We start from the raw sequence: 15,857 nt of genomic DNA, 5'->3' as shown, positions 1-15,857 counted from the left end.
ATTTTGCAGAAAGTGGTTGTTACGATATTGGGGCAGAGTGATGGGAAGTGTCAGCACATCACAACAATTCAATATTTGATTTCAGAACTGCACAACATGAAGTGCCTACTGGTAGAAGGGACCGGGGCTTGTTTGGGAGGGGGGGGGGGGGCTTTTTGGGAAGTTTATTCCAAATGATCAAAAGAAGTACTGAGAGGATTGCTCTAGACAAGGACAGGAAATAAGGCATCAGAAGCCAAATCAGAAATGGGCACGACATACGAGCATGCCAGAAAATCTGGACTGCAGATACACCTCATTGTCTTGTCTCATTTACCCAATGCTCATCAGAGATGGATGCAGCAGGGGTGGGCAGGATGAGAGTAAAAAAAAAGAAAAAAAAAAAAGGATCTCCTTTCATCTGAATCAAACAGCTCCATAAAACATACATTTTCTAAAATACACAAACTACAATGACCAGAAATAAATACAATATATATAATATATACAGAATCATTATACAGAACAGTTTCTTCAACAGAATTTTACAAACTTAATCATCATGGCAAAATTTACTTTGACATTCAAATCACAATAGTAAAAACTAACACAAATACATACAGTTTATTTGCAATACTGAAAGACTGCCAAGAAAATAAATATAACTGTTCACATTTAATATGTCAGTGTATATATGTATTCCCCATGTCTCTGCTTTTGCTTTCATCCAGACTATCATTACGGTCAAGACTCATAGTGACCTTTATACAGACACCTTCCCATTCTGCTTAGTGGGAGGATGTGGGGGATGGGGGAGGGCTGGGGATACTATCAATGTAGGACATAACACCTTCTTTCGGGGGCGAAGACATAATGCATCAGTATTTTCACCCTCCAGCTCCCAGCCCCATCCATCATAGCAACCACTCCTCCTCTTCCTCCCCGTCTCCTAAAGTGCCATCATCCCATTGTGACACCCGGATCAGCTGGCTTCCAGAGGGGGCTGATAAAGTAGCAATTATCGGAAGGAACATCGCCGACCATCGGGCCCAAGGAAGAGGGAATGGTGGCGGTGGTGAGTGTTAAGTGGAAGAGATGTGGAAGGTTTGGGAGGGGGGGGGGGGTGGACAGAGGGAGGGGTCAAGAGGATGGGGGAAAGATTGGGGAGGGGTGAGTTGAGGGATGAGATGGCAGAGGAGGACTGTCGGATGCGAAAACAGGCAAAACGACGAGATGCGGCCGTGAGATGGGATGCGGAATGCGGACTGACAAGTAGGCTCTTCATCCTCATGCCTGGTTAATACAGGGGGAGTCAATTCTCTTTCCCTCCTCTACATAGCGCCGCATCTCTTGAAACATGCCCACTCTCTCTATCTCCCCCATCACCTTCTTCAAAGGTGAAGAAGAGACCATCCAACCCAAAACGCTAAAGAGAGAACATACCTGGTCTGAAAAGCGACCCCACAAGACCACTTCTACCCTCTTCCGGAAGAGAGGACACGGTACTGGGAGAGGTGTTAGCTGATGATATGTTGTGTTGTTGCTGTTGTTGTTAAGACTGAAATTAATGAATAAACTGACCCTGTCTTTTACATATTCATGAAAATGACAAGAGCACTCCTGTTGAGTGGTTTCTTCGGATAGGGACATTGGCTTACACAGTTTGGATCTACAGGTGTATCATTAGGCTCTGAAATTCAGAATTTGGTTGATAAAAATGGGATAGTATCAACAAGGAAATCAGTCTTTCATGCATCTGTTTGCTGCATAAACAACTTGAAAGATACTTGCAAAACTCAATAGCATATTTGTTTGTTTGAATCTATTCATTCATGTTCATAAAAACAAAAAACAAAATTCATTCAATGTATATATCACACACAAACCCACACACACATATGCACAAAACACAAACCTATTTTCATTGACTATCATATTCCCCAGATAATGTTATTCAATGCTGTTGATACTAAACCCAAAAAACTGATACTATATTTTGCCTACCGCTGGGGAGCGGAATAATGCCCACCACTGCCTGTGACACAAAACATTGCCATGGCAACCATCAACTTTTGCTGCTCATCCAAGGCAAAAATATTTCTGCTGTCAGGCTACGGAGTACGAGGATCCCCCATTGCTTTCCTGTCTCGTCAATCTGCAATAACGTCAATCGCATCAGTCTACTCTCTCTCTCGCCCACACATGAGGCGCGCGCACATCTCGTTCTATTATTAGAAAGCTAATAGGCCCTCGCTCACGTATACGGTCAAAAGAGTTACATGCCTCCCTTACCAAAGGGGGAAAAAAAAAAAGGTTAAGCACCTTATCTGCTTGGTGCACTGTGACTGTAGGTATAACAATACTTGTCAGTCAGGGGTGTAATCATATCGTCACAGCAGAGACACAGAATGAGCTTGAGAATACAAACAAACACTGCCAATGTGAGCCTTCTGTAGCAGAATTGCATGGCGAGATGCCATTGCTGGTGACATTATATATTCAAGAACAAAAACCACAAATGAAACAACAAAAAATTCACTGATGAAACTGGTGCACTGCTGAGATAGATATCACAACTTACATGATGAAAATCTGACCTCAATCCCTGCCCCTACACCAAATATCCTTTTTAAAAAGAAAATGTATATCATTTGTCATCCTGTAAAAAGAGTTAGTTCATTTGTGTGTTTGTTTTCATTCTACTGTATAAGCTGTTATTTTCGCGAGGATTTAATTTTCGTGAATTTCGCAAATCACAGTTGGATTGTGAATTTAACAACACACGAAAATGTCGCCATGCGCTAGGATAATAGTGCATTTACATTCATGTCGGCGTCAATTCGCAAAAACGACATTTCACAAAAATATCTATGACCTCTTCATTTGCGAAAATATTTCTACGCGAAAATAACAGCGTATACAGTATCATGTTTGTTCCAAAATTATCATGGTAGCAATGAATGCAGATGGACAAACATGAATCCAAAAAGCATACAATGTTCTGTTATCGCAGGGCTAAGGTATAAAATGACAGCTAAATCAGCAACACTATGGGGGTGGCAGTTACCCTCGTGATTACAGAAGGATCAAACAAGAGATGGCGCTCCACAGTACACAGGCAAGGAATTCCCTGGCACGGCCGACAAAAATGTGCGGCTAAATTCGACGGATGTGAGAAAATGTGGGATTGTTGGATCTATGTATCTGAGCAGCCGATTAGCCTTCCATACCATGTGAGATGATCTACTGCACATGAATCATGAGCAAGATACGAGGAGTGCCAATTTAGAGAGACCCTGAACAAAATACAGATCAACAAATGCTCAAGGAAGGAAAGTCCGCATGCATCTTAGAGCTCTGACAGTATACTTACCAGCCTGCATGTCTTTAGTATAGAGGTAAAGTATATAAGCCATCAGAGACATTTAGATACACACAAGTAGCTTTATGCTGGCAAAAAACTTAGTTTTGTTTCAAGAACAACACCATTAACAACTTTTCATGTTGCCCAATTTTTGAAGAAATCATTTCAGAAGTGGTTGGAGCTGTATTATAGACATAGCAAGTGAATAACAAAAAGAGGTTTACAACACACATTCAAAAAAGACAGTCTTAAAAATCCCAGTACACTTCTTGTAATTCTAGCATTCTGGAGTTACTTCAAGCATCCTATGAAAGACACAGTAAGATGTAATGAATGCATGGGCAGAAGTATAGAGCAATTGCAGATGGTTGACTTATAAAAGCGAAAGAGATTTTTTTTCTTTTTTCTTTTGTTTCTTTCTTCTTCTTTTTTGTTTTGTTGTTGTTGTTGTTTGTTGTTGCTTGTGTGTGTGTTTTTTTTTTCTTTTTTTGTTTGGGGGGGGGGGGGGGGAGGGGACAGGATTGCAGTAGACTGCCAGCCCAAAAGTGCACATTCATTGTTAACCCCAGCACGTGCTGGGGTCCCCATGACAACACAGTTGCTGGAGAACAGAGCAAATTCACCTCCCTCTCAGGGAAATGAGAGAACAGAGCAAATTCACCTCCCTCTCGGGGAAATGAGCATCCAGTGATTGGGTACATGGAAATGTGCATTAAATGAGGGCACTACAGGAATCGTTGCCATGGTAATGTTTACAAGAAAGGATGAAGAGACCAAGAAGAGGGGGTGGGGTTATTTACAAGGGTATCTCTTACCCCCCCCCCCCCCCCTAATGGAGGTCATCATATATCTTATGTATGGGAAGCAGGACAAGATAATTGTGCAACTCCCACACTATTGCACTGTTTGTAGTTGACAGCATACTTGGTCTTCACAAGAGGTATTATATTTATGCTCTAGTTTTTTAGTGCCCTAATTCTGCTACACAAAATATAATAACGAAATATTAATGGCACGTTACAGCCCACTCCTTTGGGAATTAATTTTGATATGCCAACCATAATAGAGTGATGATACAAGTCCAAAAGTTTGTCAATTCCCAAAACTCCTCAATCACAAAAACGCAGGATGAACCAGTATTTCTAATAGCATAACTGTTAAACAAGCAGAAAGCATGAATATTAAATATTCATAAATATTATAAATTAAATAATACATTTTATCAAAAGAGAGACAAGAAGATCCACATAAGACAGACACACAAACCTTGGAAGGCACCTTCTGAAATTGAATCACTGTAAGATCATCCACAATCTTCTTCTACCGATCCCTAGTTCTCAGCAATCAAATACCGACGCCAACCAGCAATTAAATGATGGATTGCCTTCTTGCTGGGTTGGAAATAAAAAATGGCAGACTCATCAAGATTCTTGTGAGCATCCTACTCCTATTCAGACCAGCGAGCGTTCATACTGATATTCATACTTGGGTGAAGTCATTAAGCACTTCAATTTATTACCTTTCACTTCAGTTTTGCTTCGCGCGTGCCAGCATGTTCATGCAGAGAACTATTGCACGAATGCAAATCGTGAATCGAAACAATGGTACACAAGGATTTGTTTTATGTGGTTGCAATTAATATATCCTTGTTTTCACACAATGCTCTCATCATGTCCGATTGGTCTCGCATCCATAAAGTCGCCGTGCGGTGACCTGATCTCTACTCTATCAGTGTTACAGACATGCAGATGTCGTCAATGAGATGCATGTAAATTGCTACACAGCTTTCCCAAGGTCCATACAACTCCAGAAAGCAGGTGTGCATACAAATAAGTTTCCATTGCTCTGTGATGATCACTGCCTTCTTACAAGGGACTTGTGTTTTAAACTTTGTCATGCGATTTTCACGACACAGGCTGCTGTCAAGCTTATGATAGCTTCCAGCCACATGAGCAATGAAAATTAAGGTGCTTCAGGGATAAGCACTGTACCAGGGCTTTCCATAGCTCAGTTGGAAAGGGCACCGCTTGAGCAATCCAGGGGTCTTGGCTTCGAATCCCAGTGGAATCCCATTTTCTTTGCTAATTATCATTCATATGAAACGCCTTTAAGAATATATAAACATATACCCAATGTGTCTGGAAGTATCCTTGTTAACAAGACACTTTTACTCATTCATCTGGCTAATTACCATATACACTACTACACGTAACTCCAAAGATTTCCACTTCCCATTTTCTTCGCAGCTCCCATCCTACCCCCATCCCACCCTTCCCCCCACCAGTCCCATCAACCAATCCCCACCCTCGTCATCTCACCCCCCCCCCCCAACTCCACTTTCCCTCTTGTAGACAGAGAGATCGGGCGGAAACACATGAGCCTTCTGGTTTTGCATGAGTAATGAAACGCGACAAGACGTTTCGGCAGATAGGAACTGATCACCGCGGCGTGACTCACAATTTTCGATGGCAACGGGGGCCTTGGGACAACACCATCTTTTCCTCAGCCTCATATTTTTTTTTTTTTCCGCTGCAGTATCCCTCGCCATAATTGGTCGCCCTGGGGGCATGATGTGGGAGAAATTGCTTTTGTATTCCTGGAGTCCGGTCGAAGGAATCTGGTTAATTTAAACCCTGTATTTGCCTTTTCACTCTGTCATGCCACTCTACTCCCCCACTATGTGGGCTGGCTAGCATTAATGAATTAAAGACTGCTTATAACAACACAAAATCACAATTGGGTTAAACTAACAATTGAAACATACATCTTTCCTTCGGGCATGGCGGTGGGGGGGGGGGGGATGGAGTAAGGAATATGGTGGGGGCGTCAAATGTAATATCAGAGGTAAATTAATTTTTGCTTTCAAAAACAAAATCTCCCGTCTTTCATGACATCCGAGTCTAATGAGTTTCTCAAAACCACCACGGACTTAATAAACCTTTTTTTTTTTTCCTTTTAATGGTAGAATTACCACAACAAAATAAAGACATGCAGCAGTTTCATAATCCTTTGAAAGACACATTCCAAATCTAATCGAGGTGAGATAACTTCCAAGTATTTTGAAGTTAATTCAAATGCTGCGTAAATGGAGGTAGTCTTGAACCACTTGAAGATGTTTATATGGTGTGACTGCTTGTAACACCAGAACTCGAAGTTGAAACAATTCCAGATGGTGGCAAATCTCCATTAATTTTCTTCTCCTTTTTATATCTCTGCACATGTTTGTCCTGTCACATCAGAGCTGGGCATGCAACAGGAGAGAGAAACAGAGGAGCACAGAGCACCATAAAAAGAAACTCTTTTGAAGTCATCATCTTTGGATACATGCAGACACATAACCTACATTAGTGTAGTTCACACTTGCAGAGATTAAGCATGTTTTTTTACATAACTACTGCAATCTTACATTAGCTTATTGATTTATTTTAGCATGTGAACACACGCTGTCTTAATTTTGTGATACAAATTATGATTCAACTTGCCATTTGGGGGGAACCTCGCTTTATTATTAGCAACACAGCTTGTGAGTAAAGGCTGGCAAAAATAACCAAAAATGCATAGATTTTATCCCTCCCATAATTCATCATACCCACCACTGCATGCACTTACTATCAAGACTGACTTCCATAAAAACAATTATTAGCAACATGGCCTGTGAGGAAAGATTGGCAAAAATAACCCCAAATGCATAAATTTTATCCTTCCCATAATTTATCATACCTACCACTAAATGCACTTACTATCAAGACTGGTTTCCATAGAAACAATTTCAGAGGAAACAAAAGAAAGACACTCCCCTACATTATGTTTGTTGTTTTTTTTTTTCATGAGTCATTTGCACATATGCTCTTACACAATCCTCAATGTTTCTTCAAGCAATGATAACCGTTGAAAAATGCTTTCACAGCCAAAAATGTTTTTTTTTTTTTTTTTCATTGTTGGTTCTAAGGGTTATATCCATATCAATGTTCTTTGGAGGTCGTTGACATTTTATTTAATTCTAGTTTTACAAAATGCTATAGGAGTCAAAGACTCACTGTAAAACAGAGTAATGTTTCCCTGCATTTGCACTACTGTGACCTGCAGTATATGGTTTATCCATATGCACACATACTAAAACCACAAAGAGTAAAGTAGCATAGGGTGACTTTTTTTTCTCCAGCTTGAAAGGAAATAGGTAATCAACCACAAATTTCAAGAGAATTTGTCTGTGTTACTACATTATTTCCTTATGCAGTTGGTTTTACCATTTATGTTTTTTCCCCCCTTCCTTTTCTGCTGAGTCATAGGAGTCAAGTCAGATCAAAACTCTCCAAACCACAATGAATCCCACATGTCACACCTATTTTGATGATACAATGTACTTTAAATGATGTCACTTCTTGAAGCCCATATGAAATATTGGTCATAATTATATCTGCCTAAACCTTGGTTGAAAGTAATCTAAGAACTCTATCTAACTACAGTAATGAGGACGATAATATTGCTGATTTAATAATGACTGATCTGTATAATCTAATTCACTGTTAATGTTCTCAGATGGATTATCCAAATAAAAGAAAAACACAAATCAATTTAGCATGTTTCATCTTTATGGTAAGCCTGAGTTACAATATCCTCCCTAGGTACCCAGACTCTGCGTTAAATGCTGTTTTGACATTCGTTTCAAGGCAGCATCGCATGACTGGACATTGGACACTGTCCATCGCCGCAAGAGGTATCAAAATACTAAAGACCTCGCAAAGAGGCAAGATATCACTCTGTCCCTACGAAGTTCCTCATTTTATAGGAGGTGCTTTAATATCATGTGTGCTCATCAGTCACCATCAAGGCAGCACTCACAATGCACAAATTAACTGTCTCATTCCCTCATTGAAAATATAAATATCTGAGCCATTTAGGATTTCAATAACAAATATATAATATATTAATACAAAATAGTTAACAGTGCTTACGAGAATAACATAAGTCTCCCCCCCCCCCCCACATCCTTCTAATGGTTGACTTGGAATGCATAAAGTCCTTTGTATGAACGTCATTGAAAGTAACGGCGCAGGAATAATACGTAATGCATCACGAGTCGATATTATTCTCCGAAATAGCTCTGGCCCACTACAGCATGGAAGAGCTGAAAGTCTTGACATTTCTGTGACATTTGGGGCCTTTCAGGTGTCCACTTCACACAAAATCTACCACAAAACCTGTCTGTCCATCTTTTAACCTTACCCTTCCTTCGTGACGTTCTTAAAAGCAAAGCCTTTTTCTCTCATGCATCGGCGCTGCGGCACGCGCAAGTTCTCAATAGGCAAGTTACATATCACACGTAACTTCTCTCATGCTCGGCTGACTCCTATTTCACAATATCACAGTTTTAAAATCACCACTGCTATACCATCATGGAGCAATTTTCTTTCTTTTTTTTTTTCATCCTGGAGCCCTTTCATATTTGCACCCCTTTCACATTTGCAGATCTTGGAGTCTTGTCACATTGGCCATGAACTTACATGAAAACATGTCTAGAAATATGGTTCATGATTAACCGAGTATGGCTTTTTTGAATGAATCTTTTCCAAACAAGTCTTCTCCAATCACATTTGGCTTACTTTTATGGTCTGGAGGTGTTTTCCCATCAAAGTTTGCTGGATTCTGGGCGCACGTGTCAGCGATCTCAATGGTTCGACCTCCTTAACATGACTTATGGGGTGGAGCTGGAGCATTTTTGATTGACAGGTCATGATGTGCACTGCTACTATCGCACGTACCGTTTCTTTGCAGGTGGCAGGAGGCAAAGAGAGTCGTGTCAGACTCTGCACATTTCATAACGCTAAACACATTCAGAACATGTTTCGGAAATGTGATTTCAAAAGAATTATCGTATGAGTGTGATATCACCCTCACTGGTGAAGGATGGTTGAATGGCTATTGGGGGTAAGTCACCTATCACAATCCTTCACAGGGGTGGGGGTAGGAGAAGATGCACGGAAGAAGAGAGCTAGACTTTATTCAAGTTCGGGGGGGGGGGGGGGGGAGGAGTAAAAGAAACACATTCACCGAGTATAGTGTTCAAGTCTGCTGGGAATTCACTAGCTATAACACAGCAGATAATTCATGCAAAAGGTTTGGATGTCGCTGAATTCCAGAAATAAAAAAATGAGAAGTGATGCCATAGTTACTCAGATTTAAACTAGAAATGTCGCTTTGGCGACTGGTATGCCTCCGCCATAATGCATGATTTTCCCAATAGGTCTAGATAGTACATGTGGACACTGTGTGATTACATTTTCACAAAATTGGCAAAATATCGGAATGACAAGTTTGTCACAAATGTGTTGAATGTTCACCTTCCTTGACGTAGGTTTAATTGGCTGAATAAGAGAGCATGTATCTAGGGATTTAAGGACTTTAACTTGACTTTGACCCATTCATACATTTAGGCATTGAGTAATTTTCAAGGTACAGGTGTGGAGAAAAAGTGAAATTTCTGAATTGAATAGTAAATTGTTACCATTTTCATCTGGCCCTTGACCCTAAAATTCATAAGATAATTACTTTCAGGTAGAACATGCATAATTGTACTAAGTTTCAAGGTAACTTGAGCCACTTCCGAGATATGGAGGAAAAAGTTAGTTCAGCACTTTCACTTGATCTTTGACCTTTTGACCTTGAGGCAAAAAGAGAGAAAAAAAACAAACTTTCCAGAGAATTTCTATTAGGTTACACACGCATACACCAAGTGTAAAAAAATAACCCTGCCGGCATTGCATAAATATGAGGGTAATAGTAAAATTTTGAAGTATTGCACTTGACCTTTGACCCCTGACCTTTGACCCCATGAACCCTACATTCTCTAGATAATCACTTCCAGTCAGTACATGTATATACTATGTTCCATGAAGATACCTTGAACAATTTTCCAAGGTACGGAGAAAAAAAGTTTTAATATTTTTACTTGACCTTTTGACCTTTGACCTTTGACCTCATGACCCAAACTTTCACCAGAGAATCTTAATTGGGTAATACATGTATACACTAAGTTTCAAGAAAATATCTTCAGGCATTCAATAGATATGGTGGAAATAGTGAAATTTTATGTATTTGACCCTGACCTTTTGACCTTTGACCTTTGACCTCATGACCCAAACTTTCACCAGAGAATCTTAATTGGGTAATACATGTATACACTAAGTTTCAAGAAAATCTCTTCAGGCATTCAATAGATATGGTGGAAATAGTGAAATTTTATGTATTTGACCTTGACCTTTTGACCTTTGACCTTGAGCATGTGCACCCAAAAGTTGATAGGCACAACTTCACCCCCTAATACACATACATGCCAAGTTTCATTAGGATACCTCAACAGGTTTCGATAGTTACCTTGTCCACAAAATTCATTACGGACGGACGGAAGGACGGACGGACGGACGGACGGACGGACGGACGGACAACCCGAAAACATAATGCCTCCGGCACCACTTCGTGGCGGAGGCATAAAAAAAAAATGAAAACATTCTCTTCCTTCTGACATCACTTAAAAGATGTCGGCAAAAGAAAAGCAATGGAAGATATGCCAGATATATTCATTTGACCCTGGGAAGAAAGACTGAGCGATCTACAATATGTAAAATATGAATAATCACTCATTTGTGAGGCATACTAAAGTGCAAGCTGGAGTTGAATGACAGAATGTGGTATGTTAATGACCACTCTCAATGTTGATTTCATAATCATACGGCACTTTTCCTTCTAATAATGACTGCATTACATTCTGCATCGATGAGGAGAGGAATCACAGAAAACTAAACATAAAGCAAATTTCAAAATATTCCTCATAATACTGGGATATCATATGAAAATATTTCTACTGCTCAATTTTATGATCATTTCAGATCATATCAAAACTACAACAAATCATGTGCTCATTTATGAATAAAAGTGGTTCAACCCTGATCAATATGACAGTCCCCTCTGTACCCCCTAGAAAATGTTTACTTGCATTTTCTGAGCAATACAATACTATAAATACTTAATGCATTATTTGAGTATTCCCATAAGGCTCACAGGACTTACAAAATTACAGAAATGTAACATCTATAAACATAATTCAAACTGAATGGAAAAAAAATTTGACTCAGCAGCAATCCATTATGAATCACTTCCTTCTGAATATCAATAACGTCCTTCTGCAGCAAAGAATCCTGCACCTTCGATACATTTGAAATGTTACCTCAAAGGGACAGTCCCTTCAAATGAAACACTGGAATTAAAGCAACACATCAATCGAAGGTTTTCGGCAAAATTGGACATGCATCAAACAAAAGCTGTGACACCTTGAATGGCAGTAAAGTCAAGTACTGTCAATTCAGAAATTTTCGGACAAGTAATTTTTTCGCGCTCGGCCGGGTAAGATGAGCTTCGTGTATGTTCAATTCTGTGGATAGTCAAATCAATCGAGCAAGCACTTCAAACAGCTCACCGCTGCCATTTGGGAAAGGGGGCTTTGACAGCACATACTACAGTATAAGGTTACTGGTCTTCATTATGACAGCAAATTCACTCACGCTACAGGACTCAATAACGTAACAGAGACATATCTACAATATGTCTGTATTGATATTAAAGACATAGAATAATTTACATACAATTATAAAGGATTAAAAAAATTTAAAATCATGCTTTTATTTTTGTACTAGTTTTATGTCATGTGAAATGCGTAAAAATTTCCATCCCCATTCCATCCATCTTGTGACCCAAAAATGACATTGCTCTAAATGAGGCATCATAGTAGTAATGAATACATATATATATATATATATATATATTTTATGTCGACCTTTAAATAATTTTCCACTGGTAAAATTGTTACAAGAACAACACCTAGATCTTAAATGCTGTCAATCATTGGCAATTGAGGAGTTGAATAGGAAGGATTTAAAATGCAGGATGTTACTCTTATCAGGAAAAAAAAAGAGTCATCACAACATGCACATCCTGCAATGGTCCATGTCTGTATTTACATTAATCATTTGAATCATCATATCACTGTGTTGTATATCAAGCAAAAGGTATTCCGTATCTCAATAAAGCCAACCTGTGGCCATGACATGGAAAAGAGGGGTGAGGATTCTGGTCGCAGAAAATACCAAAACATTCCTGTTTGGATACTGCCCTCTAACATGGCGAGGTAAACAGGTCTGTTTCCACAAAATAACACAGTGGTGGGTGGGGGAGGGGAGGTGAGGGGGGGGGGGGGGTAGGGTCAGGGTGATCACTACTTGGCATGAATGCAATCATCCGGATTCGACTGGCTCACACTGCTTCATTCTCGTCATCTGCGGTCTCCTCCCGTTCCAAGTTTCTTCACGTGTCTTTTTCTTTTCTCAGTAACCCATCTCGATCTCCAGAAATTCTATTGGAATTCAATTATCAATGTAATTCGGTGCGTGGAAAGTCGTGTGGTGGCTGTTGATGTCGCTGTTGTTGTTGTTATTGTTGTTGTTTTTCAACTAAATGCCAATGAAAGATATTGGTGTTCAAAAAAAGCATCTTCAGACAGGCTAAGAATTAGGGGGAAAGGTGATGAGAATTGAGGAAACAGGTAAAGGAGGACAGGTAAAGAAAAAAGTGAGAAATTAGGTGTTTTTTTTTTAAAACAGTAATGTTGTTGGGGCTGTGGATAAGACAGAAGAGAAGATAGTGATAAAGTGAAGGGTAAGGAGAAGTGAAAGAGAGAGACAGAAGGTGGGGGAATGAAGGAGAAAGAAAAGGAGAAATTGGAATGCTAGGATAAGCTCCTGGCAGGATGAGGGAGAGAATGGAGCGACAGAGAGGCGAAAAAAGGAGAGGGGATGGGAAAGAAGGACGAGCATCAGTGATGCGAAGATGACGGGGGTGGGGGCGGTGGGGGAGGACGAGGATGAGAAGGGAAGATAATTCGGCGTAAGGCAAAAAACGGAGGCAATTAGGAAGGATTGGAAGGGAGACAAAGGATCTGGTGAGGGGGAAAAATGAATCGAATACGAGGGGGTAGCAGAACTTACGTGGAATTGTTTGACTGCCGCTTCCACCATGCTGATGCTGCAGAGAGGTGAAAAAAAGACAGAAAAAGCAAACGTTACGTGCACATTCCAGCAACCTCCAAATGAAATGCTGAGTTACAACAAGAACTGTACAATCCTTCCACTCTTAAACCCTAAAAAATCTATGCAAATAAGTGTCAATATTAAGATAATGAGAGCATACCACGTAAAACTGAGAAAAGAGAAAGTTTCCATCAAGGCAACCACCCCACCCACCATTAAATTTTTCTTGTCGGCTTTTTCTTGGCACTTAAAATACTGTCTTTGATTAATTATTAACTTGTGAACCATGTCACATCGTTCCAAGGCAGCAGGGGCATATTGTGACTTCAATTTAATCTTCTAGCTTTCGAGTGCCCAGACATAAATCATTAGATCTCTCAGCTGATTACCTCATTCTCACTGTATGACACCCATGATCTTGGCACAAAGTAATTTAAATCTTTAGTTGATACCATCCTATATATAGCACCATTTCTATTTCAGGCCAATACTAAATAAATTAAAATGGTTTTACATACATTCCAGCTCACTTGCATCGCAAAATATCATTGGCATCTAAATTACATGCATAGTCAATTTGAGCAAAATGTGAAGAGATGTGCCATATCTACCATCATACGTACAATGTTGATGTTGTGAAGAGATGTATGACAACTATAGAGGGCAGCAAACAAGTTTGCTACATGACATTTAAAGTGCAAATCTACATCAAGATCAAGTTGGCTCTCTTGAATAATAGAGAAGTCAAAGACAGGAAATATGAGAGATTCATTAAAAAAAATCATACCTTAAATAAGAGAGTTAAGGGATTTTTCTTTTAAATTGACACTATCATGACACAGTGACATAAGTAGCATTCACAGATGAAAATTAAAAGTGGTGATGCTATTATCCCAAAACTCCCTCAGTATTTACAGAAATCCTAACTAAATATCTGTTTTGAGTTTTGTTTTTGTTAGGGTTTTTTTTTTTTACATGAAATCCCATAGAAGTATTCTAAGCATCAAGTCATATCAGTTTTCATAAATACCTAAACTCAACAATAATGATAAGAAGGAAGAAAGAGGTTGTAAATGTTAAAATTTTAAACATCTTGTCAGCTTACTGTACTACAATAAAATTGATTTTATGTGGTTGCATCCACTACCATTATTTTCTGGGGAAAAAAACCCCAGATAAAAACACTGGATGTCATTGATTTTCTGGTTTTTCTTTTATGTTTGCTGAATTACATTTCAGATATGAACAAAATCCCTTTTTATATTGTATGATATGGCACTGTGTCACAGCACATTCCAAAATCAGATACGGATGAGATGGAAAAATTCCAGTGGAATTTAGTGTTCAGATATCCTTGCTTAATTAGCATTGTGTAGCGAATACTTCAAAACATCAAGTGGCCTTCCTTTATTCAATGCTGAATCAGGCCTAATGCAATTTCCTTTTATTTCATTTATTTTTCATTTCCAACAAAATCATACACAGTCATAATAAATACAAAATTATCACATGAATACAAAATGTTGCAAATATTTTCACCTGTAAATGAACTGTTATATGATGAAGGTTGTAAAATTACGACTACGTCATGTGGAATTAATTAATTGTTGCATTACATTAATCAAACAATGGGTAAATGGATTGGAGGTTGGAAATGGAGGGATTACTAAAAGATAACTTTATAGCTTGCATGACACAATCCCCTCAGAAAATTTGATTGCTGGTTATATTGTTTTCATCAGTATCTTGTTTTAATTTATCATGTAATCAATTTAAAAGCTCATCGGAACAGAGGAGTGAGCAATTAATTATATTGAAGTGTCATTTACATCACACACTTGTACTTATATCGCACATCACACATTTTATATAACATGTATGCGCCTGTCTGTGTGTGTACGTGCACGTGTAGGTGCAATATCTACTATGCAAGTCTGATGAAGAAAGTTGTCTGTATAGTTACAAAATGTACAAATACTTGATATCAATAACTCATGATTGTTTTGAATGCCAATAAAGTGGTGGCAACTCTATGCCACCTGTAAAGAAATTTGTTTTAATAGCTCTCTGGGCAATGTCACACTGCTAATGTAATGTGATACAGATCATCCTAGAACCAGGTTTACCATCACACTAATATGACATCCATGTGCATAATGCGATGCTGCCATGAATTTGTGCACGTATGCCTCCTAGTTCCATCAGTGCACTCACAAATTAAAATTCCCCTTCGGTGTACGGTGTGCGTGGTACCACAGAAAAACTAACTGGGACTTCAAATAGAAAAATCTTGCTCCTTTGTAAGATCAAATCCTTACATGGGTCATGCTTTTTCTTGACATTTTTTTTTCTAATCATACTGTAAAAGTATGATAATGGTCATCAAAGTCAGCATGTCATTAATCATCAATTTAGGCATTATAACACTGCCGTCT

General features: G+C 39.0%; 1 protein-coding gene across 1 annotated transcript in view; it reads right to left on the bottom strand.

Moving 5' to 3' along the window:
• LOC140235365 (uncharacterized) overlaps positions 1-15,857 on the bottom strand; it is a 71,283-nt gene that overhangs the window by 14,697 nt on the left and 40,729 nt on the right. The window contains exon 5 of the mRNA XM_072315393.1: positions 13,381-13,417. Coding sequence (XP_072171494.1) covers positions 13,381-13,417 — 37 coding nt within the window. The remainder of the gene's footprint in view (positions 1-13,380; positions 13,418-15,857) is intronic.

The sequence above is a fragment of the Diadema setosum genome, chromosome 11 (genome assembly GCF_964275005.1).
Source record: "Diadema setosum chromosome 11, eeDiaSeto1, whole genome shotgun sequence".
Classification (NCBI taxonomy): Eukaryota; Metazoa; Echinodermata; class Echinoidea; order Diadematoida; family Diadematidae; genus Diadema; species Diadema setosum.
Note: the sequence above shows the minus strand (reverse complement) of the source record. Positions and strands in the feature narration are given on the sequence as shown.